This window comes from Dipodomys ordii, unplaced genomic scaffold (genome assembly GCF_000151885.1).
Source record: "Dipodomys ordii isolate 6190 unplaced genomic scaffold, Dord_2.0 Scaffold2, whole genome shotgun sequence".
Lineage (NCBI taxonomy): Eukaryota > Metazoa > Chordata > Mammalia > Rodentia > Heteromyidae > Dipodomys > Dipodomys ordii.
The window spans coordinates 25,481,759-25,506,904 of NW_012267218.1; the positions used below are offsets into that span (position 1 = coordinate 25,481,759).

Here is a 25,146-nt window from a genome sequence, read left to right on the forward strand (position 1 = left end):
TGTGGAAAAGGAAGAGGAAACCAAGTCACAAACAGTAAAGCAAAATGGGAACTCTCCATGGACATGCAAGCAAGCATATTAAAATGCTGGAAGACCATCTTTCAAGACTCATCTTTAGTGTTAACGGAGCTCAATGAAAAATAGGGCGCAGCAAGGAAGGTCAGTGAGTTACTGGGTGGTCTTTCAAGGAAGAAAACACTAGGCAAACAACACCAACACATTTTACAAGAGAGTTTAAAATGAATTTTATTGTTTGATTTTACAAGTAGTCTTTAGAGGCTTCAAACAAGAACTCTGTTGCAAAACTCTAATAAATAGCTTGCCCCAAGTCCCAGAAGAAAATGGGAAACAAAATGAAAACAAAACTCAGAGGGGTAAGCAAGACACAGAGTGTGTGGATGATAGCAGTGCTTCTCATTTACAAAGGATTTCAGGCAATGCATAATCTCCTTCATACAGGTTAGAGAGGGACAGACAGGTTGAAATCTTTACAAAGTACTCTGAAATCTTCCTACTTCCATGATAGAAATGCCAACAACAGCATCAACAACAAAAATCCCATGGAGAAATCACAATTATAAATGAAACGGTAGCAGAAAAATCTGGCGGAAGGTTAAGTGCGGGGGTGGGAGGGAGCCCTCCTGTTCTCAGGAATGGAGTACAAACCAGTTGAGATTACTTAGGACGGAGACTTCTAAGCACAAACCACTAAGTTGGCTGAACATTCCCTTAGATCAGCGTCACCACTGAAGGGGCAGAGGGGCCAGTTTAGTGACAATTATGAAGGCATGAAATAAAAGAGTCTTCTCAATTCAGTCAACACTGGCTGGCCCCCCGAGTCTTCATGCTCTGCAGGGGTGAGGCCCAGGGCCCCAGAACAGCCTGCATCACTAGACAGGGAAAACAGCACATTAATAATTTCTGCAGCAGAGTCCTTTGGATGGCCACAAAAGGATGCAGAAAATGCCGTGCTTAAATTTCACACTGGAGCATGCAGATTCCAAAAGCTCATTCTATTACAGTCATTGCTCCCAAGGACCAAGCATTAAAATTCATGGTCTCACATTCACTGTTGATTTCTCCTAGAGAAGTTATTTATTTAGTCATTTTGAGAAGCAATGTTGCTACATCTTTTAAAATCTCTAACAACTACTATATACTTTTGACCAAAATGCATTCAATGTGTATACAGGTAAGGTTCTAGTTTGGCAGAATTTGGAAACCAATTAATGCTTGGAGCCAGGACTCTGTAAGAGAGGTTGATTCCAATTTAGTGGGGTTTATTTAAGCCAAACTAAAAAGAGCCCCTAGAAAGAACAGGCAGAAGGTGACATCAGGGTTTGGGGTCAGAAGGGGGTATGGCCTGCAGGCCTGGCAATATGGTGCCTCTCTGGGTTACTGGCTGGCTATTGTGAATGTCTCCAATCCTGCTGGGCTCTGGTGATAGGTCAAACAGTCCCAGCTCATATACAAGGGAGGTGGGACTTTTCTCAAAGATGCCCTCTCTGGTGTTAGGAAAGAAGATAAAGAAAGAACCCTCCTACTCCCCAAATAAATGATTTTAAAAAAATGTTTATTTCTCTAGGACAATGATATTTTGCAGGATAACAGGGAAAGCTTGGGTTACCTGAAGTAGATCAGAAAGCTGATGGAAATACAGGCAGATGGGCCAGGAGGGACCTGATCCTAGGCCCAGTTTCTTTTTATACATAACAGATAAAGATATTGTGCAAAAAAATAAAGACATTCACATTTTAGCAGTTAAACTTTTATTTTACTTTTTAAAATTTTTATTTACTTTTTTGTTTTGCTTTTCTACAAAAGGCAGATAATGATTGTGGATCTGCAGTTGTGTTGTGCACTCCCCAGAAGGGGGCAAAGTGGGAAGCTGGGAAGATGCTCTGAGAATGCTTTCGAAGGCATGAACGAGGGGCTTCAGGAGACCACCAGAGGGCGCGCCACCCCCTCTCCCCTCAGCAGCCCTAGCTCATATCTATGGTATTGAAGACCCACTCTGTGAACTTCTTCAGCTTGTCAGAGGCGTTCTGTGACTCCTCCTGCAACCTCAGGTTGTCCTCCCGCAAGTGCTGCACTTCAGCCTGAAGGTGGGCTTTGTCTTCTTTTTCCTGGGAGGTAAAGTAAGGCAGAATCAAACTAGGAGGGCTGATATTACCTTGCCCAGCCTTCAGGAGGAGTAGCTATCAATCCCTTCGATGAGCCCATTTCCATTCTTCATTCCACAAAACACCTGCCTACATGGCCTGGTCCCGGAGGCACAGCCGCTCTAAGCCCAGGGCCTCTAAACAGATTTACTACTACAGGATTAGCTCAGCATGTGAACAATTAGTATGTATTTGTTAAGAAGGGCTGTCTTGAATTTTAGGCCATTTTTTTTTGGTGGCTGCTGTCTTGATGAAGTCAGAGGTACTAAAGAAACAAAAGTGTCCACTGCTCCTATGCAAAAGCCTGAACAACAATGCCAAGGTAGGTGGGAATGACACATTACACAGAGGCTGGCAAGGCCACAAGAGGGTCTAGATAGGCCTGACTGAGCTTCAAAGGCATTCGTAAAGGAGGGAACAATTACTCTGTATGTGCAACAATGAAGGTCTCTGCACATTGTGTGTCAGCGGGAGTGGAGCTCCACACAACCCCCTGGACTCATGGACAGGACAACTGCATAAGGAAAAAGCCCACACCTGGCTCTACTAACACATTGACAGTAATAGTCAAGACAGAGTGTTTCCAGACTGGGAATTAAGAGAATGTGTACCTTCTTCAGATCTTCTCGAAGCATCTTCAGCATACCTTCCAACTGGTCCACTTTAGAAGCCAGAGTGGGAGAGGAATCCTTACTGCGGGAACAAGAGACAAAAGGCCATGCTGGCAAGTGCCGCCATAGCTGGGGTGGTGCTCTCCTTTAAAAACCTGAGGAGGCTGTATTTGTAACATGGATTGCAATGTCAAATTACTCAGTATGGCAACTTCATGTGCATCTCTACTTTAAAAGAGAAAAATGGTGATCTTAACAAAAGATAATACAGGATTGAACAGCAGTCAATCAATGGTTTCCTTTGTTAAGGATGACACATCTTCTGACAAAAGACTGCTTGACTATGAGCAAGAAAGGTCTCTGGAAGCACAAGAGGTATTTTCTGGCAGCAGCAACAGTCACACAGTGCAATGATTCCTCAGATCTCTTCTATGAGCTTGGTGCTTTGTGTAGGAGAGAGTTCAGGCAGAATCTGCTTGTGGCCACCAGGACAGGCAGGTCTCTGAGTCCCAAAACAATGGTCTGTAACCACTCTTGCGCCTGTAGCTATGCTTCTATACTCATGTCTACAACACTAGTCTATATACCTCCAAATATTAAAAAAAATAACATTACATGTTTCAAAAGTTTAATGCCTTTAATTGTGTGCTATTACAATTGGCACCAGGCTTAACTGAGTTTTATTTAAGTGCTATTCAGACTAGTGGGGTCTCAAAGGAGGTGCAGGAGGCTGGAAGGCCAAGCAGACCACAGACCAGGAGTGCTTCCACAATCCAGACCCTCGGCTGCAGACCTCTGTCAACTCTTTATCTCCCCCTCACACCTGAATTTGAGCTGTTAAAAATTTCCTGCACAAATTCTAGCCATATGCATGACTTTAGATTCTTTCACAGAGAACTTGAAATTTTCATTGGGAAAATGTGTAGCTGCCCTCTTCCAGAGCCCAAAGAAAAGAGGTGGTGAGCCCAAAGAAGAAAGGTGGTGACCCCAAATTGTCTCAATCATGGGATAATAGGTATTTTTAAAAGAAATTCTTTACTTCAAAAACCAAAGTTCAAGTTAGAATTCCTGATGTGAAGTGAACTGTGCTGATGCCTTTTGCAAATTCTTAGTCTATAACAGATAAGGCCCATGTGGCCTGAAGTAAGGGCAGGCACCTGGCAAATGAATGATAATGACTTCTGAACTTTTAAGACAAGACAACCAAGAGATAACAATGAGTGGCTTTTAACTGGGAAGAGGTGGCTGCCATCCATGATGTGGAAACAGGCTGGTCATACCTGGATGGGGGAAAGCCAGAGATGTGGCAGAATGGGAGCAGAAACAATGGCGTGTGGGGACAAGGTGCCCAAGGGCCTGCCAGGCCTGACAAAATGCTCAGGCACTGGTCTTGTAAAGCTTCTTCAAAATGAATTCTGTGTCCGAGTGCACTGACAGTATGTTAAAGCACATTCGACCCCAGCTGCATTTGCTCAGTCCACTCTGAACGCGGAGTCCAACTCACCCTCATCCTAAGATTCTAAGACAACAGTCTCTCCCCCAAGAAAAGTGTGACTACTTCTCTTTATTGGAAATGTTATCCTGAGAAGGTCCATTCTGGACTCTGCTTTGACTCTCAATAACCAAACTGCTGCTCTGCTCACCTTTGTTATCCTAGTGGTGAAAGAGAATGAGGCATCTCTGTTACATTCACAATGCACGGGAAATCACGTGTGCTTTTCTCTTCTAAGCGCACGCCCCTGTAAGTTTGTTGAGAAGTCTTCAAACCTTAGTCCCATAGTCCATCAGTGTGACCACAGCAACCTTCCTTTTCCTATTATTGTCTGCTTTGACCACATTTAATAGATGTCTACCTTCTTTGTTTTTATTTTGTTTTATCTTATGAGACATGGCCAACTCTATATAGCTCAGGTGGGTCTTGAATGTATGGTCAGGATTATAGGTCTGCATCAATTACACCTAGCTTACATCCCTGGATTCTTAATCGTCCTCAGATGGTTTTAAAGAGAGAGATTTCAAACTGATGGGATTATTCTGTATGTTCCACGGCTGACCACTGGGTGCTTTCATATACAGAAATATAACACATCTAGCTTGTAACTTCACCATTTTAAACTAAGAGGAAAACATGAAACACAGTTTCTGCAGTTAAATGGTGGTCATCAAGTCCAGGCTTTCTATCCACAGAAAACCTGCTGAGCCTCCCGCCCTTGCTCATTCGCTTGGTGTGTTACGCGTCTCTCAGGCATATATATATAACACAGGGACTCTGAGGTGCATGCTATGATGTGGACATATTTACAGCATGGCCACAATGGCAGTTGGGGAAGTGATTAACAAGCCAGATTCCAGGACTAAATTGTACAGGGCCCAGGGACATTTAATACTAATCATTTCTCTTGCAATTACGCCCCCAGAAACAAATGATGGATATCCTACAATTTTGATTTCATAATTCAATAGTGAGAGATATTCATGATTTTGACCTTAAGTCATCCAAGAACAGTTTGTGTTTGCAGTACTCTGTTAGAGGGCGTTCTGACTAAAAAGTAAAGAGGCATCACCGCCAGGACGAGCCTCATTCGGCAAAACCTTGTGTCATCCATCTCCTCTGTTGCATCCGTTGCTCTTGGGGTGATATGCAGGGCAGAGTGGGGCCTTACAACTGTTGACCAACCTGCTGTATGCCTTCATCTGCACCAGAGCCTGTTCATCAAGCTGGTCACTGTTGGACGCCGCACTCAGGGGGCGATGGTTTTCATCACTAGCAGCAAAAAATGAGGCTCTCTGGACTGCAAGGGAGAGGAGAAAACAACTGAATGTTCTGGAACTGCATCCTTGGGGCCTGTCTCCCAAAACTCAATGAATGGCCTACCTGACTAGTACATTCTAATCAAAGTCCCGGGACATACCGGTGATCTTATTTCCTAACCCTCACAGGGAGAAATATTATTCTTTTGGTTATAAAGGACCATAACATGGTAACTTCCTTTCATAAACTAGTTGCTATGAATCAGTTTTAGTCTATTCTCTCCCTGGTTATCTTATTTCCTAACTCTCACAGGGAGAAATATTATTCTTTTGGTTATAAAGGAGAGTAACATGGTAACTTCCTTTCATAAACTAGTTGCTATGAGTCAGTTTTAGTCTATTCTCTCCCTGTTCATCAAAGTAGCTATTAACTAATGTTTCCCTGGAAAGAGGCCTTGTGCTAAATTTTGGACCAAAGCTCTTCACTCAGTGATGATGCCTGTGTACTGAAGTCTTAACCCTTCCTTAAGTGTGTTTCCCACAAGATGCCTGGCCACTCTATGGCCCAATAAGGACTCCTTGAAACCATGAAGTAACCACGTGGCTTTCAGGGAAGCATGAGGAGGGGATGGGGATAGGAAGGCTCGAAGAGGTGGCCTTTAGCCCAAGTCCCTACTTTCTGTATTACAAATTCCTTCCTAAAATCCTTCTCAGATTAACCAACAATTTGAGAAATCAAGTTAATACTTGGGAATTTCCATTAGCTAAATAAACACAAAGGAGGCAAGAGAATTCACTGTCCACTGCTCCCTGGTTGCTGGACTGCTGACTTCTGAAGCCTAGGAATTTCATCCCCAACCTGAAACTTGACAGAATAGCAACATTCAATTCTCTCAAGTAAGATTAATAACCACACCTCCCCCAATTATTTGCTATCATGATTTTATAAGGGATATTTTTAGTACCGAATGTTTTGGAATGATAAGAACAAAACCAGTCTTTATTCAAAGAATAATAATTGGCAACCTTATGTCAAAAAAATTCACTGCTTGTAGTTTTTTTCATTTTAGCAAACTAGGACCACGCCCATCTGAGGCCTTGCATTATAGAACCTCTAGCCTAAAGCTAGTACAGAGTCAGAAGGCTGCTGGCACAGGAACAACACAGTCAGCAGGTATGCTACTGCACTAAACATGAAGGGCCAAGAAAGCATCCCACATCTATCCAGACTGGTCACAACCAAGTAGGTCAAGCATCCTGATATCCCCAACTGTGTGCTTTGCAATGCTAACTTTGTGAAACATGAGAATTTACATTCTTATATGAATGCTGGAATGCTTTACCCTCTCTAGCTATGGGAGAAGAGAGGTATCCATGCATAGATTCCTGGGTAGAAGAAATACTAGGTTCCATCCTGAGCTGGGGAGACCATGTGCTCAGCCAGGGTGTTGCCCTACTGAGCACTCAGTAACTGTTAGCCCCACTGGGCCCCAGCTGTGCAGGTGAAGTGTGCTCAGGATGGCAGAGTAGACAGATTTGATCTCACTCTTTGCAAATGACAACATGGTGCTGCAGGTTCCTGAGCCATACTATCTGGATCATCAGTGGACAGACTCACCCTCATAGGCTTTGGCAGCATCTACCAAGTTGGACCAGTCCAAATCTGCGGCAGTGTCAGGCAGGGGCATCAAGCCAGGGTCAGGCATGGGCTGCCTTCGTGTCTCCTGGATGTCGGTGAGGGAGCTGTCTGAGGCCGAGAACTCCCCTGCACCAGGGGATAAAAGATAGGATAGTTAGTGCTTGTGCCCACAGTAGAACTACTTAAGACCTTACCCATTTCCCATAATGATTGATTTGTAAGCTATCTGTTGCTGGCTAGTTGTTGCTGGCATTTGTTGTAGTCTAGTAGGTTATTAGTGACCATTCTAAAGCTAACCTGAAATAAGAATTGACTTCTCTGTCTCTCCTCATTTTAAAAATAACTTCCCATCATCTCGCTCCTGGGAGTGAGTCATGAGAATGTAAATTTTGCACCCAGACAAAAGACAGTAGTTCTGCTTTGCAGGAGCCGTCTGTTTTCAGTTGGGTCTAGGGCAGCGCTACTCTTTGAGTTTCCCCTCCTGAAGTCAAGGGATTCAGGCTAGGAAGACACCTATTCCAAGAGACAGCCAGCCCAAGGATGCTTACTACTGTTAGGAGACAGCTGAGTCTTTCATTTTTGTTTGTGCCAGTGCTGGGCACTGTCACTGAGCTTTGTTGCTCAAGGCTAGTGCTCTATCACTTGAGTCAGCTCTACTTCCAACTTAAAAAAAAAAATTTTTTTGGGGGGGGGGTAGGAGTTAACTGGAGATAAAGAGTCTCATGGACTTTCTTGCCTGGGCTGGCTTCAAATGTGATCATCAAATCTCAGCCTCCTGAGTAGTTAGGATTATAAGTGTAAGCCAGCAGTGTGGCTAGTTGGGCTTACTATATTTTTATCTGGACTAGGAACCTGGATCTGACCGCAGTCTCCATAGGCTCTCTTCCTGAGACTGGAGAGGTCCAGTGCTCTGTGCCCTCAGAGTATCATGGCCCCCACAGCCAGACTAATGCAGGTAGTATGAGAAACAAATCCCAATATGTGGGACTGCTAGGTGACCAAAGGAGGCCCACAAGGAGGCTTTTGGATTGATACCTGTATCACTTTCCTTCCCAAGATCTGGGGCATCACACAAACAAACTCCTTGGTTATGGTGGTTTTCTTTCTAAGGGTGACAGTTAGTTGCACACGAGTACTCCATCTCTATAGCAGTGGACATAACAACCTTAAGCTGTCTGGGCAGAGAGGAACACACACTGGAGCCAGTTTGTGCCACCTGAGGGCACATTGCCACTGCTCATGTTTATGGAGGCAGACAACAGAAAGGAAAAAGGAAAGGCTGCAGGGGCAGGAGGGCACAGCTCAAGAGGCAGAAGCTGGGATGGAACCATGGCCGAGTGTGCAATTCCATGAGAAGGACATCTCAGAACGTGACTGTAAGTCCACCAAACGCACAGCTCAAAGTAGAACTTATACTTAAAAAAAATCTATATGGCTCTACAAGTACCTGTTTATAAGGGGTTAAAAAGTTTTCATCTCTTATGCCAGCTTGGTAAGCTAGAGTATATTTAGTGCTTGTTTTCCCTTTCAAATTACGTAAAGAACTGCTCTGAAGTGCAGCTGCTAGTTATTAATGTGCTTAAAATTAGAAAAATTATGAGTAAATGGAAGGCAGCAAATACTGGCAGATATTAAATGCTCATTCCTATTTAAACTTGCTCCCACCAAGGGTAAGTAGGTGGCACAGACAATTTTGTGTGTCACTCACAACCCTCTGCCCTTTTATCTCTGGGACCCAAATTCCCATATAAGGGGAAGAAACAAAACAAAACAAAATGCTTTTTCATCCCCCAAGTATTTCAGTGGTAGTCACTAAAGGAGCCAAGGGCAGAGAGATCAGCCCAACAAGGATTGCTTGAAATCATGAAATCACCCCAGCTGCCATGTGGCTTTCAGAGAAGCCAGAGGATAGGGTGGGAAGGCTGGAAGAGGTGGCCTGTGCCTTCCCTTCCTGCTCCCAGCACTCTGCAGGCTCACTCAGCCTTGACCCCCAGGCTGCCAGTGACCTGGGAGAAATCTGGGAGCCAGATTTCCAGGCTGTTCTCTTGGAACGTGAGCTTCTTGGAAGAAAGGGCCCACTGTGATAATGGGCATGAAGACAGGGTGCACACAGGGCTTTTTATTGTTTAAAAAAAGGAATGGAATAGTATCCAAGTAAAACTGCAGGAGTAATGGGATTCAGCACAAAGTGGGAGGGACATGTTCAGTTACCATCAGGAGGCTTATTCTAGAGTCCAATGGCAGGAAGTGATCATTTCATGTGTGCATTTTGACTTACTGGGAATGACTTTCTGTAGCAAAGGAAAGCGAGACTTGTTCATATATAGGTGGAAGAGGGACAGAGGAAGACAGCACCATGCTGAGTGTGTCTGCAGGGGTGAGAGGGAGAGGGGGACTGTGCTGCCAAGCAGTGTGGAGATAGGAAGACATATTTAAGAGCGTGGGTGCTCAAGAATGCTGCAGGGCAAACAGCAGGCTTAGAAAATACAGCTTCTGAAAAGGAGAATAAATGTACATCTGAATAAACAAAAGAGAAAAGCTACAGCAGAATTCACAGAAGGAAAAAAAGATGGGAGTTAAGCGTTAGAGCATGGTGTGATTCAACAGGTGTGTGCTGGGCTAAGCCAGGGAAACTGCCAAGTGGATCTGCACATGATAAAGGAAAAGACTAAAACTTAAACCTAAAGTCCCCAAAACATGGTCATTAATGAACTGGAACCTAGTTAGGTCTCTGAGCAAACATAGCATAGATGAGCAAGGTACCCATTTCCTTAACTAATAATGCTGGATGAAGGGATGAATCTTCAGATGGGTGGCTGACCCTGTAGGCAATATTGTCACAGCCTGGGAAAGACAGAAGACAATGGCAGGTCTGGCTTATAGGAGGCTGGGAATAGTTCTGAAAAATAATCTAGTGTTTCCATGTCTACTCAGTCCCAGCAGGAGCTGGGATGTTGTTATTACAAACTTCCAGACTATTCCTTTGGAGATTCAACTTCAGCAGGTCTTGGGTGAGGCCTAGGAATCTGTTTTAAACAGGCATACCGGGTGACTGATGTGGGACAAAAGGGCTCACAGAAGGGAAGGGTAGGTGCATGGAGCGGGAAGCCCTCCACTGACCACCTGCAGTGGCAGGCACACTTACCATGCAATGACTTCATTCCTAAGGTGTATGACGGCCTCCGCAGTGGCAGGGACTTGGGGAGAGATGGGTACGTGCTGCTGAAAAGGACATCATTGGGCAGCGCTTGGTCCAGAAATGAAGCCCTTGAGGTGAAGAAGTGCTCCCTCTGGCTGCTGTAAATGCTCTCGTCTGACAGTGTCCTGTGCAAAGCTCGCCGCGAGATAGGCGTTGGGGGAAAAGGAGACTGAGGGGAGGACAGTGCATGGAACTGGAAAACAGGGGAGACAAGCAGGCATCAGTGTCTGGCTTAGAAACTCTAGAGCAAGGTTGGGGTGGGAGGGGTCATGTGGCCACTGTTCTAGATGAGCCCCTTCCAATTATGGGGCTCTCATCTATTTCCCCATCCTTAAGAAGTGGAATTGCCAGTTGTTACTTCATTCCTTGGCTGCTGGAGTGTGGCATGGCAGGGTCCATCTGTAACTCAGACTTAGAACTTAGTGGATTTTATCAATATTATATGCAGTGGATAAGAGCAAGACTTAGGGTCAGAAAAATGTTTTATTTGAATCCTCTTTGACCAAATCATGTAATCTCTCTGGGCTTGATTTCTCAGCTATAAAACAAGAGCACAACAGCTGGCAGGATTACCATAAGTTTTAAGTGGAGTTCTGGCTGACCACAATACTGTTCATCAGAGGTGGCAAAAAACATTTTGTATAGATACACAAATAAATTAACTAAAATGTGGTATATACAGGGGAAGATCCTAATGATGTGACTCCTTTGGACAACTAACTTAGTTTAACGAAACAAATACCAGGAAGCTGAAATGTGTTGTTGAAAGTGGGGGGGGGGAAGGGCAGATAATTGGAGAGAGGAAAGGTGGGCAGTTGTTATATTCAATGGAAGGGTGGGCAGTTATTATATTCAATGTACACAGGTAAACATGGAGCCAGGCAACTTGAGCAGATGAGTGTCATTGGAGAGATGGGGGAGAACAATGGAAAAGGTAACAACAATCAAGATGCACTATACTCTCACATAAACTGACATGCTGAAATGAAATTCTTTGTACAACAACTTGTCAGAGCCACCCAGCAGGGAGAGCAGCCTCGTAAGTTGTCAAGTGATAACGTGCTTGCTGGTAACAGAGACATTTGATTATCAAAATAAAATAACTTGAACAATAGATGACTCAATAAGAATTAATTATGAAGTTACACTAATTGAACCTCTCAAGACAGAAACTTTCAGTCCTCCTTCCTCAGCCTCCGGAGTACTGGGATTACAGACAGAAATCACGGTGCCTGGATTCTATGTATGAAGTAACACAGAAATCAGTCTTATCAATGACAAATATTTAAACCAAAATGACAAATAGTGGGCTGGGAAGGTGGCTCAGTGGTAGAGTGCTTGCCTTGCATGCATGAGGCCCTGGGTTCGATTCCTCAGCACCACATAAGCAAGAAAAAAGCTAGAAGTGGCGCTGTGGCTCAAGTGGTAGAGCGCTAGCCTTGAGCTGAAGAACTGAGGGACAGCATCCAGGCCCATGACCAGAACCAAAAAACAAAATGACAAATAGTTCCAGACAGGTTTCTTGTGGATAAGTTCTGACTTTGGTGACCAAATCAGATTTCAGTTGAGATTTTTTCCACAAGAAGCAAAACTTTGAGAATCCTTTTAACTGAGAAACAGCAGACACAAACTGCAACCTAGAGACCAGCATGTCCTGTCCTGTGAACACTCAAGTTATCCCTCCTCAGGTTCAGGTCCTCATGGGCTGTTGTTCACACTGATGGGAAACAACAGGGGGTGAAGATGGGAAGAGGAGCAGAGTCACTGTTGGCAGGAAGACACTAGGGTACTTTCCACCACAGTGAGAATGCAGAGTGACTGAAAACGGCTCTCCTATAATACAAATCCAGAAACCTAGAGCTAGGTCCTTGCATTTTTACGTTTAATAAGCCATGGGTTAATCAAGACAAAGATACCACCACACAAGAGGCAGAGCTTCTGCACACACCATTCATTAGGCACAGGGTAAAGAAGTCCAAGGCCAAAACCAACTGGGGAAAAAAAAGTTTACTTTTTTTAATATTTTGTACTAGTCCCAGGGGCTTGAACTCAGAGTCTGGGTGATGTCCCTTTAGCTTTTTGCTCAAGGCTAGTACTAGTACTTTACACTACTCTACTCTACTTGAATCACACCTTTATTTCTGGATTTTTGGTAGCTAATTGCAGATAAGGTCAATCTTTAAACTACCATCCTCAGATCTCAGCCTCCTAGTAGCTAGGATTACAGGTGTTTGTCTCTGGTGCCTGGTCCAAGCATGTTTACTTTTAAAAATCCAAGCCTAGTTCAGCCAGGTCCATGAGATGCTCATGAGGAAGTCCAGCTGCTGCAGCGAGTGCTCTGCAGGAGAATCTGGTTTGGTGCGGAGGTGGCAATTTCCTCCCTCACCTATGAGAAGAAGCACCTATGAGAAGAAGAGGCTAACTGGTTTTCTGATTATAGTTTTTTGTGGTTTTGAAAATTAGATCACCTCTGCTGCCTTCTAGGACTATCTCAGAAAGCTTCTGCCTGCCAAGCCCAACCTCTAGAGCTTAGACCTATGTCTTCAAAACCTGTTACTAAATCTTATTTTTGCTCTTTTTGGGAAATAGTAATAGACTTCAAGATCCTCTGGGTGGCATGCTTTACTTGAAGCTGTAGCATCCTGTACCACAGGCAGGCAGGTTGGGAATAGAAGGACGCAACCTTCCCAGAGCTCCTATCTTACACAAAAATGCTGGTGTGGCACCTCACCTCCTCCCTCCTCAATTCCTAGTCTCAAAGGTGTGCAATCCTACCCGGTTTTCCAGAACACCCTGACTGCTTTGTCAAACCATATGCCATTCACTATTCTCTTGCCAAACTGTGCTCAGGAAGGAAGGTGTCCCTTCCCACCCCTCCCCAGCCCTCCTAGATTGTGGTGATGGATGCTCTGTCACTGTTTTCCAGGCAGAGCTCAGGGCAGCTGCTTGGATACTCTGGGCTCCAGCCTGTCCAGTAGAGTACTGTCATGTCCTGCAATAGGGAGTCCTGTTACTGGCAGATGAGCCTTGAAATGACAGACAATAGCTCAGACAATAGCAATGGTCATCCTAGAAAGCCACTGTAAGTCACAAGTATCATGGCCCTAAGCTGGCCTCTACCAGTAACTTGAAGCCTGCCACAGTGGTTTGGGTCTTTGAGCCAGGAGTAGCCTGGGAGACTTCTTCAGGCATGCTCCCTGACAAAGCAAAAACCCGGTCATTTAGATGATGGCTCTCAGAAGACACATGGAGTTACTTAGCTAGACTCATCTGAAACTAAATCAACTCAAGGAGAAGGGAACAAACCAAAGAGAGCCAGCACATTCCCAGCTCTTGCTCTCAGCTAGCCCCTTGCAGTAGGCTAGAGCCAGCAGACATACTTTCTTTGTAGAGGGTCTCATGTTAACAGAGTCAACAGAACAACAAAGTGCACCCCTGACTCAAATAGAAATGTCAAATTCATTTTGAAATTGAAAGCCAAGGCCTACAATAAGGGCAAAATAGACATTTGCCTTCAATTATTTCCACTGCATGAATAAATCAAAAAAAATGAGAGCTCTTAATTTGTTTGTTCTTTGCCAAAATGTTCAAGTAGCAATTAGTGGAAAGATCCTTTCCTGGGCAAGTTTTATTTCCTCTGACCTCAAAGAAAAATATCTGTAATAATTTTTATTTTGAAACTGATACTTAAAATTTTTAATATACTTCTTTGGGTTTTGATGGATAAAGAAGTTTCTAGCAAAATCTTCTGCAAGGTTACTAAGGAAACCATTTGTACCCTGGATGATGAATCACAACTGCTAAGTGCTGGCTTCTGAAACAGAAATGACAGAAGAATGGCTGCATCTATAAAACAAGTTGGTAATATAGTAAATCATGTTAATAAATCATTTGTTTTCCAGAGTGGTCCTTCAGAGTGGACCACTTCAGAGTGGTCCTTGGGACACAGTGAATTCCTGCAAATGTCGATTTTTTGAGTTTAGGAGGTTTATCTGACCAACATGGGAAAAACATGCATAGGTGTGTATGCATACATATAGACACACACACAAATGCACAACATGGGCTGTGAAAGCCTAGAAGTGCCAAGAACACATGGCACCTCCTGCCTGGTATACCTCTCTCCTCTGCTCAGCAAGAAGCGGTGAGGGGGAGGGATTGTAGCTTCCATTTTCAATCCATTCTCCAAGTACTTATGAAATTAAAGCTTTCCAGACCCTTCAGACGGAATTTAAATTATTGAACTAAGGAAACTTTAGATGAATGCTGGTGACCCCTATCTATAATCCTAGCTAATTGGAAGGCTGAGATTGAGCAGATCGAAGTCCAAGGCTAGTGTGGGCAGAAAAGTTGACCTCTTCTTAATCAATAGCTGGGAAGAGTGTTATGGGCCTGTCATTCCAACAAGTAGACAGATTATAGTCCAGACACGTGTCTGGAACTTATCATATAGGAAGGATCATCCTTAGCAGAAATCAAGATTTTTCTTCAAAAATAACCAGTGCAAAGAAGGCCTGGAGGTGTATTTCAGCTGTATGTAGAGTACTTTCCTAACAAGTAGGAGGCTCTGAGTTCAAACACCAGTGTCCCCACCCTCATCCCAAACCAAACAAACAAACAAACAAAACCTCACTCTGTGATCCAAAACAAGTCTGGAACGGATACATGAATACAAATACTAAACCAGTACTCAGGGCTAGTAGAGGAGAAGACAGGACTTTAGGAAAGTTATGAAGCATCAAGAATTCTGAGGGAAATAGAGAAAAGGTTTAAGAACAGAGATCTGAAATGTTCAAAAGACACTGATGAAGACTGGGTTTGCTAGACTGAAGAGGTCCGTCTCTTTTTGGAATGGTATGCTGTGATTAGCCACTAGGCAGGTCTGCTGGTTCCTGGGGAGCACACACCCTGTGTGGCCAGCAGGTGAGCTGGGGGCTTCTGTGAGAGCAGGATGAGGAACCCTCTAGAGGTAGAAGGCACTGAAGGCCTTGTGGAAGGGGCAGAATTCTGTGAAGCAATGTCATATGAGGACCAAGGACCATGAACCTTAAGTAGGACACATTAGAAGAAGCAACAGCTGTGGGGCAGGGGCAGGTTAATAGGCACCAAGAGTGAAGAGACTGAGTGGGGAGAGCACTGTGAAAAATCACCAGAAAACTGGGTGAGGTTAGGAAGGAGGATCAAGTGAAGAGGAGCTAATAACCAGTGCCCCCTGGAGGGTAGAACTTTGACCTACAGTTCCATCATGGCTAATTGCTTTTTTTTTTTTTTATTGTGAAAATACTGTACAGAGGGGTTACAACTACATGGGCAAGATAATGAGTACATTTCTTATCAAGCATTGTAGCCTCCTCCTTTGTTTCCCCTTCCCATCCCTTCCCATCCTCCTCCTGCCCCCCACCCAATCCTCCCCCCTATAGGGATACAGGTGGACCCATTGCAATAATGGGATGTACAAGTCGTTATGTCGAAAAATGAACTTTACAACTCTAATTGCTTTTTATCCTAAGCCCTTTCCTGTACCTTAAAATTCTTCTGTGATTCAGAAGTTGGGCTTTCAAGGTCGATGAGTTTTTTTAGATCCTCTTCAATGGTGGACTTGGAGGTTGGTTTGGGGGATGCCCGGAGGTCCCGGGTTGAGGCACGCAGCCTAGTGTGGGATATCTCATTGCCATCACTCTGATGACGCCTGGGAAGGAAGGGAAGATATGGGGAAAACCAAAGGCATGACAGGCTGTAGAGGAGGGGAGTCAACAGACATATGTTAAAGAAGAGAACGACTTCTGTTTACATCACAATCCACCCAGTTACATGTTAACCGAATCCTACTGAAACATGAAATAAAGTCTGATGAGCAAATCATTCTTCATAGGAAACTATTAGTTCTGCTGTGCCAAAATTAGCACCATGCTTACTAGAGAAGTATGAATTTAAAACTTAACCCTCATAAAACCAAAACAACTAAAAGAACCACTTAACTTTTGGCTATACTGTGTCAAAAAGTCCTTTATCCTCTTGTATACTCTCTCATTTTCTAATATTGAACCCAGACTGTGCTCCCAGCCTTTGTGAGGAGGTAGGAGGATAAGGATATATGAGGCCAGCCTGGGCTATAGAGCAGGTTCCAGGCTGGCCTGGGAGATACAGTGAAACTGTCTTATGTTAAGGTAGAGACGGATAGAATCAGAGGCTCTAGAAGCAGTCTTAGCACCAGAGGCTCAATTATTCTGAAGTGTGCCCTTCAGACATACTGTTTCCTCAGGGAGCCAAGAGTCTCAGATCCAAATGTTCTGCAGTAAATCTTCAGGGAATAAGGGAGAGAAACAATTTAAGAAAAGTTTATTTGGGAAAGAAAAATAATCCTTCCACTAAACCAATGCCTCCAAACCCCATAGCCTGACTTTGTTCTTTGTAAGATACTGTCCAAACCCTTTCTGTTCTGTGCCATCTTGAAAGCAAATCACTCAGCAAGAGAAGTAAAAGAACTCTTACTTTCTTGTGTCCATAAATCCCACGGAGTTAATAGTTCCTTCGGGTTTTTTCCATCCAATCAGGTACTTGCTGGTAGCTCCCTGACGGGGGTAGAATGTTCTAGGACCAGAGGAAGAGGAGGAGGAGGAAGAGAAGGAAGGTGCAAGCTGTGAGGAGGCGGCAGGATGAAGTTCTTCTTTAGGTGAACTTCTGGCACTGGAGAAAACAACTGGGCTGGCAGAGTGCCGGGAGCTCATGGTACTAAGGAGAGGCAGAACAAAGACAAAAGGTCTTAAGTGTGCATCTCAGGGTCTCTATGTCAGCTACAGAGCTGATATCCAGGGTGGGTGTGATGCCCAGCTTAAAGAGTAGTGAATGTTTCATAAAGTATTAATGGAGATGACTGGCTGGCCTTCTTGTGTTCTCAGTAGAATTCAAGAGTCTGCTCTTAAAGTCGCAAATGGTCACTGGGGTTTAGTTAGTACTTTTTTTTTTTTTTTTTTGTCGGTCGTGGGGCTTGAACTCTGGGCCTGGGCGCTGTCCCTCAGCTCTTCAGCTCAAGGCCAGCGCTCTACCACTTGAGCTACAGCGCCACTTCCGGTTTTCTGGTGGTTTATTGGAGATAGGAGTCTCACTGTCTTTCCTGCCCAGGCTGGCTTTGAACCTCGATCCTCAGATCTCAGCCTCCTGAGTAGCTAGGATTACAGGCGTGAGCCAACGGCGCCCGGCTAGTTTGTACTTTTAGATTTAGAGGTAAAAACAGTTAAGACTGTCACATTGGTACCACTAAAGTTGGTTCACACTTAAGTCTAGAAGAGGCAAGTGACATGAGAGAAGATCAGGGGAAAGCCTGGCAGGGTCACTGGCAATGTGTTTTGTTTTCTTAGAAGGAACCCTGGTGATTTTTTCTAAGGCCAAGGTAAGAAAAAGGGAAGACAGTGAGGGACATAGCTCTTCCCTCACACCCAGGGCTAAGGGGTGCACCGAGCTCTCCTTCCCCAGGGAATCTGGCTTTAATATGAACTCGAAAAAGCTGTTTTATAACAAAGCAAATTTAAAACTATGATGAAGGCAGAATTTTCCAAAACTGGGGATGAGAGAGTAGCTACAATGGCCTCTAACTGCAGGACCTCCAGAGGTCCCACAGACCCACGGTCACACTTTTTTTTTGGACTCTACTTTGGACTCTGCTTAGGAGTCCAAGGACAGGTGATTCCTATGGCAGTGAACTTTCTGTTGCTTGAGGTTTCAGAGCACACGGTCAATGGCAGTTCCATTTGTCAAAATCTGATGAGCCACAGCTAAATAAATATGGACTTCAGTTAATGCATCAATATTGACTGCTTGGCTATGTCCTACACGAATATGAAAGGAGGAGAAGCCAGGGGGGCTGAGGAGTGCATGGGAATTCTACACTATTTCTGAAACTTTTCTGTAATCTGAAACTATTTGAGTATTTAAAAATGTATGATAAAACACAGATTTTTAATTGTCCCTAGATACTATATATTGGTGAGAACATAAAACCAATTCTAGCTGGATTATATATTTAAGCTATACATCAAAAGATTCTGAACTATAATACAAAAGAAGATCTTCACAAGAGATGCACGGGTTTCTTTAACAGGACCATAAAGGAAAAGACTAAAGACATTAAAGTTAAGAGCTGTTCATGAAAGGACACAAACTACGAGAATATACACACGGTATTTCCAACAATAGGGTCCCAGAAGGAAAATGAAAAGCAGTTTGAAAAACTTACTCAAAAGAGGACATTTAGCCAGGCTCCAGTGGCTCACACCTGTAATCCTCACTACTCAGTAGGACTGATATCTGAAGATCATGGTTCAAAGTTAGTCCTGGCAGGAAAGTCAGTGAGACTTTTATCCTCCAATAAATTACAAAAAAAAAAAAAAGACCAGGAGCAGATCTGTGGATCCAGTGGGAAAGCATTAGTCTTGAGCAAAAGAAGCTCAAGGAGGGGCTGGGAAGGTGACTTAGTGGTAGAGCGCTTTCCTTGCATGCATGAGGCCCTGGGTTCGATTCCTCAGCACCACATAAGCAAAAAGAAAAAAAGCCAGAAGTGGTACTGTGGCTCAAGTGGTAGAGTGCTAGCCTTGAGCTGAAGGACAGTGCCCAGGCCCAGAGTTCAGGGCCCACAACCGGAACCCCCCCCCCAAAAAAAAGCTCAAGGATAGCATTCAGGTCCTGAGTTCAAGCCCCAGGACTGGGGGGAAAAAAGAGTGTATTTAAAAGATAAAAATAAAAGAGACATAAACACTGGTACTCAACATCCCCAGTTACCAATACAAATTAAAATCATGAGGAACCACTCACATCTACCAGAATGGCAAAATTAGAGTTCTAATATCAAGTGCCAGAAAGGATGTGAAGCACCTAGAACTATGCTGTGTGGAGTATTCCTTGTCATAACCATTTTGGCAAGCTGATTCACAGTTTCTACTAAAGCTGAACATAATGTATATCCTTTGACATAGAAAGTGCTCTCCTGCCAATTCAAAAGAAATGCACACAGAGTTGTAACAAAGAACATGCTCAAGAAGTTGTAATATCCCCCAAATGGAAACAATCCAAATGTCCAACAATAGGATGCAGAATTCGGTTGAGGAATGTCCTAACCGTTCTATGCCTCCATCAGAAAGAATGATATTGCCCCATTTGTTAGGAAATGGAAAGACTTGGAAAAAATTATATTAAGTGAAGTAAGCAAGGCCCAAAGAAACATAGGTCCAATGGTTTCCCTTATTTGCAATAACTAGTATATGTCTGAGTCAAGCAGAAAAGGTCACATAAGTTGATGTTAGGGAAATGAATCCCAAGATAAGTATTCAAATGTTTTTTTTTCTTTCATGAGATTGTTTCTAACATATTTATAAGATGATTTCTTTGTTGCTTTGTATGTCCCTCCCCCACGGTATAACCCCTGCTTTCACTGTATTTGAGGTTGGTATAATTTGTGGAGGGGAAGGGAAAAAACAAATTGTTTAAATAGGGATACAGGTGGACCTATTCCAACAATGAAATGTACAAATCGTTATGTCAAAAAACAAACTTTACAACTTTGGTGGTGGGGGGAAGATCAGGTAGGGGGGTGGGGGGTATGCGAAGGAATGGGAAGAGGAAACAAAGGAGCAGGCAACAATGCTTGATAAGAAATGTAATGATTATCTTGCACATGTAATTGTAACCCCTCTGTATGGTATTTTCACAATAAAAAAAAATCCAGCAAAGGATACAAACCAATGCTACTTGCATACATGGGTATATCTGAGCCAATATAATGCTGACTACAGCTGACTACAGCTGTTATGGCTCGATTTTATAAAGCCTCCTAATGGACAAAATTCATCTGAATTTCTAATTCAGGGTTGTGTTTACCCTGAGGAAATATTAATAAGGAAGGAATGGGGACATATGTAGCACATGGATGCTGGTAATATCTTTTTGATGTGGATAGTGATCATGTGGAGCTGTATACCCATGTGCTTTTTCCTGTATGGATGTTACCCTTTCATGAAATATGCACCGAATAAGCAAGTCAATAATCTGAAAGGAGTAGATCTCATCAGTCCTTGAGGCTCAGCCAATGGAGTGGAACAAGATGAGGGGAAAATAGGAAACTAAGCAAGGCTCATCTGGTGGGCTTTCCATATGAACTAGATCTTATTACTTCGGATCAAATAGAACAATCCTCTTTATAAGTAAGAAGGAAGAACTGGATTTAAACCTTATAAAAAATATAGTAATAAATGCTTAGCTTTACTCTGGTATCTCCCCCGCCCCCCAACCAGGTATTTTCCAGATAAAGAGAATGGAAGAAACCTCATAAAATCTCAAGCATAAACAAACTGAAAAACAATGAAACCATACCTCTTGATAACAAGTATCAATTTTAAGGAAATGCAATGTAAACTTGTTCCAAATTAAATCAATATTAGATAAATAATACATAATAATACTAGATATCTGCTATGGTATGGAGATTAAAAGTAGAAAGGTGAAAGAAAAGAAAAAAGGAAGTGAGTAAAAACACAAAGGCTGATAAGCTCATTAAGACCATGACACCAGAGGCCAAGATTACTAACAGCACACATTCATGGAGGGAGCAATGACAAAGATGCTTCCACAATGTAAGAGAACAGCCTTTGGCATACTTTCAAACAGTATGACAGGCTTGTGACTGTTTGTTACCAGGGGAGATGACATAGTCTTCGGTTTGCAGATTTCCCTTGACTTTACTATGTCTACACCTCACATATACTTACAACACAGAAATCTCAATTCTCAAGCCTGGATGGAATTTGAAGCAGATTCTGGTAAATGGAAAAGCAATGATCTATTATCATCTAGCTTACACATCTTTCATCTTGTATAATCATGTGTATATTTTAACAACTTACCATGTCTCATATGCACTCTTTTGAGAGCAGGCAGGTTTGAATTACTAAAGCCAGTTCTCAAACTTGAGCAAGATTGCTGCTACCCTCCAGAAATTCTGAAATAGTAGGTGGGATGGGTTTAGGGAGCATGAGAATTCTTGCTTCTGATGTATTCCCATAGGATGCAATGGTCCCTCACCCATACATTGAAAACCACTGTATTTGAGGTACATTTGAATTCCCACATTTTAATTGAACAATATCAATCTTGATATGGTAACCTACTATGATAATAGTGGGTTAATAACTCTGAGGATTTCAAAGACTAATGGTTGAATCAAAGTAGAAATAATTGGCTAGGTATGGTGGCTCATGCCTACAATACCAGCTACTCAGGAGATGGAGACCGGGAAAGTCATGATGGCACATATCTGTTATCCCAGCTCTGTGTGAAGCATAAATAGGAACGTGGTCGTCTAACCCAGTCCAGGAATAAATCCAAACCCTATTCAAAAAATATGTAAAACAAAAAGATCTGGAGGCATAACTCCAATAGTAGAGCACCTATCTAGAAAGTCTAACACTGTGAATAAAAATAAACCCCACAAAAACCAAGCAGATTCTAAATCAGGAAGTGTGGGATTATCATCAAGGCCATCAAGTTCAGATGGCCTGGCCCTGGCAACAACTGAAAGACCTTACCTGAAAAATAACTAAGGTGAAAAGGGTTTGGGTCATACTTCATGTGGTAGAACACCTGCCTTGCACACTCTGAGGCTCTGAGTTCAAACCCCAGTATGCTCCACCAAAAACAAAGCTGGAAGTAATTAGCCTGGAGAGTAGAAAATAAGTTGAGGGTTCATCAATCTACAAAACACTGCTTCATGTAGAAAATGGCGACTCTGGTTTTGTTGTTGCTGTTGCTGGTTTTTTTTTTTTTTTTTGCTAGTCCTGGGGCTTGAACTCAGGGCCTGGGCACTGTCCCTGAGCTTTTTATGCCCAAGGCTAGCACTCTATCACTTGGGCCATATTGCCCCTTCTGGCCTTTTCTGTTTATGTGGTGCCAAGGAATCAAACCCAGGGCTTCATGCACGCTAGGCAAGCACTCTACCACTAAGCCACATTCCCAGTCCACTACTTGTTTTAGCAATACCTTCTGTATTGCACAAAAAGAAAAGTTAAAGAAAATGCTCAAAAACATCAGAGACAGTGACATATACACTCTATAAAATTTCAGAAGTTTCTGTTTCTCTGATGGACAACAAATAATTGTTTGAAGGCAGAAATTTAATCTTTGCCAGCAACAAAGTAGACTCCCTCCAAAGTATTCCTCAAGCAAATATTCCTATTTGGTATTTGTCACCCTGGATGACACTGTATATTTGACCTCTTTGCAGTCTCTCCATTCAACTATAAGTTCCATGAAGGCTTGCAAAGCTTTCAGTTCTGCTCACGACCACATTTCTTATGCCTAGGACAGTCCTTGGCAATTATAAGAATTTAATATATGATGAAAGAAAGACGAAATAAAAGACAGCTTGGTGATTAACTTTTAGATGTAAGGAAGAATTATGTATGCAGATTATGTGTTTTGTTCAAAGTATTTAAAACAAGCTATTGCTTTCTTTTTACTGTAAAAAACAGTGAAATCTACAAATGATGTTTCTGCTTCTAAGTGTATCCTCTTAGGATAATCACTTAAAACTATTAAACCTGATTATTGGTTGATTATTGGTTTTATCTGTGAACATGACAGTGGATACAAGATCTGGGTGTAAAATGCCAAGTACACTTTGTTCACTAATGGTTATAAATCAGTTAGCTTTATTTAACAACTGATTAGATTTGAGAACAAAGACACAGATAAAAAATATTTCATTGGCCTCTCTTAATGTACAGTATCAACTCTCAGCATGAGTGGGCATACAGCATCACCTGTAAACTCTTCTAAAATATGCAGCATCCTAATTCCAGTTGGAATAGTGTTGGAAGATGTCTGGACACTTGGAAAAAAAAAAACCTCCCTGAAAATGTGCATACCAATTAAGAACTGTGCCCCAATCTATGTGAATTGTTATATTTGGTAAAAATCCAACTTCTTCTTTATCCAAATCCAGATGAAGCTATGGGTTGTGGTCCCTGCAGGTTGAGGTCAATGCAGAGTTAAGATTTTTCTAGAACCCCAGACATGTGTATTGGAAAACAGTGCTAACAGATCCTTCTATTTCCCAGAGTTTATCAACTGCTATAGGAGCTTATAAACCTCTCACTCTACAATGGCCTGTCTCCTTCCCTGTGGCTTTGTCTTTGGACAGCGGTTAGTGGGATTTCGTTGAAGCTGAACAGCTTGTTGGCCTCAGTCTACCTTGAGGATGTGCAGCTACACGTCTCCCAGAAATCTCTGAAAGGGGTTTAATTACAGTACAGCTAACATAAAACTGACAGCCTCAAGCTTCTGAAGGGAAACTGTAAGGCTGTACTGTTGCATAATCCTACAGATTTTATGTTAATTCAACAGGTTTCAATTTTGTTTTACCCATGGTGACTCATTACTTGATAGGAATTGTATAGGAAGGTAACAGGCTAATAATATAAAAGGAAGACTGGCAAATATACCAGGAAAGACAACTGTAGTTATCTATTTCTTTTCTTACTGTAAAAAAAGAGTTCATATGTTTGGAGGATTTAGTTAGGATGTCACTGTGAACTGATCATTACCTCCTTTTTTTTTTTTTAAATGAAGACCATAGGCTACTTCTTTCCACAAAATGGAACAACTCAGGCTTCTGTTTGGTTGTTTTAGGATATGCATTTTGAAAACGAACACACACATACACACACACACACCACCACCACCATAAACACAAGAAGGGAATAGAGCAACAAGGTAACTGAGAATATGAGACTCTGAATTTGTCCAGATTTCACATCATGACCTGATGCTCAAAAGAAAGCATAAACCCAAAAGAAAGCATGAACCCAATGTGCTGCAATCTGGCTATTTTGCATTCCTTGTTGTGTAAAACTTTGTAAGTGGGAAGGATCAATGGGCAAAAGTGATGCTACTCATTATGGTACTGTTTGCTGACTTCACAAAGGAATAAACCACTGGGATAGGGGACCTGAATATCAATCAAATCCCCAAGTGTTAAACAAATGACGGCTGGGGAAAATGCTATGGATTTCTGCATCATCACTGGGACCAAACCTTCCCATGAAAAATATCTGCTCACCACTGTCTGTACTGTTATAAGCTGCTGAAGGGGATAGCTGGGACTCATCTACTATTCAGGCATGGCACAAGGGAATGGGTTTTAGCCAGGCTGGGCCTGCTAAGGATGGTGTTTTCAGAAGGAGGAAAGCAGTAATTAGTCACCTGTCAAATGGCTGTGGCAAAATCTGGGCAAAGGCTGAATGCTGGCTTAATACCAAGGGGAGGGGAGCTAAATGGGTTTCCCATGATTACTTGTACAAATAACAAGTCTTTCAATGATAGATAATATGGAAGATAATGATTAAGCAGGGCTCCTCTGACTGACTGTGTTCAATACCAGCCAATTCGATACTATATCTAATACTGGCTCCACAATTTAGGAGGGCTTCAGGAGACACTAATTCCAAAGCACTGGGGGAAAATAAACAAGTGAAATAGGAATGATTAAATGGGTGAGAGGGATATCCAAGTGACTACCCTCTATGAGAGGGTGATATTCAGTAACCACAAAAGCATACTAATACAGAGAGCCTAGAGAAACATGTGGCTCAGGTTAGAGGTATATACAGCAACAGAGGCTTCAGAGGCTTTAGGGACCACTGCGGACCACAACATGAATAGGTCTTCATATTAAGCTATTTAAAGTAAGGAACTATGCAAATACATCACACACACACACACACACACACACACACACAC

General features: G+C 42.8%; 1 protein-coding gene across 1 annotated transcript in view; it reads right to left on the reverse strand.

The window, feature by feature from the left end:
- Positions 1–1,756: 1,756 nt before the first annotated feature.
- Positions 1,757–25,146, reverse strand: part of Sipa1l1 (signal-induced proliferation-associated 1 like 1) — a 333,975-nt gene continuing 310,585 nt past the window's right edge. Inside the window, exons 18-24 of the mRNA XM_013013587.1 lie at positions 16,855–17,094; positions 15,886–16,051; positions 10,309–10,555; positions 7,143–7,289; positions 5,451–5,565; positions 2,774–2,855; positions 1,757–2,126 (exon numbers count right to left, since the gene is read on the reverse strand). Of these exons, the coding sequence (XP_012869041.1) occupies positions 1,983–2,126; positions 2,774–2,855; positions 5,451–5,565; positions 7,143–7,289; positions 10,309–10,555; positions 15,886–16,051; positions 16,855–17,094 (1,141 nt within the window). The 3' untranslated portion in view covers positions 1,757–1,982. The remainder of the gene's footprint in view (positions 2,127–2,773; positions 2,856–5,450; positions 5,566–7,142; positions 7,290–10,308; positions 10,556–15,885; positions 16,052–16,854; positions 17,095–25,146) is intronic.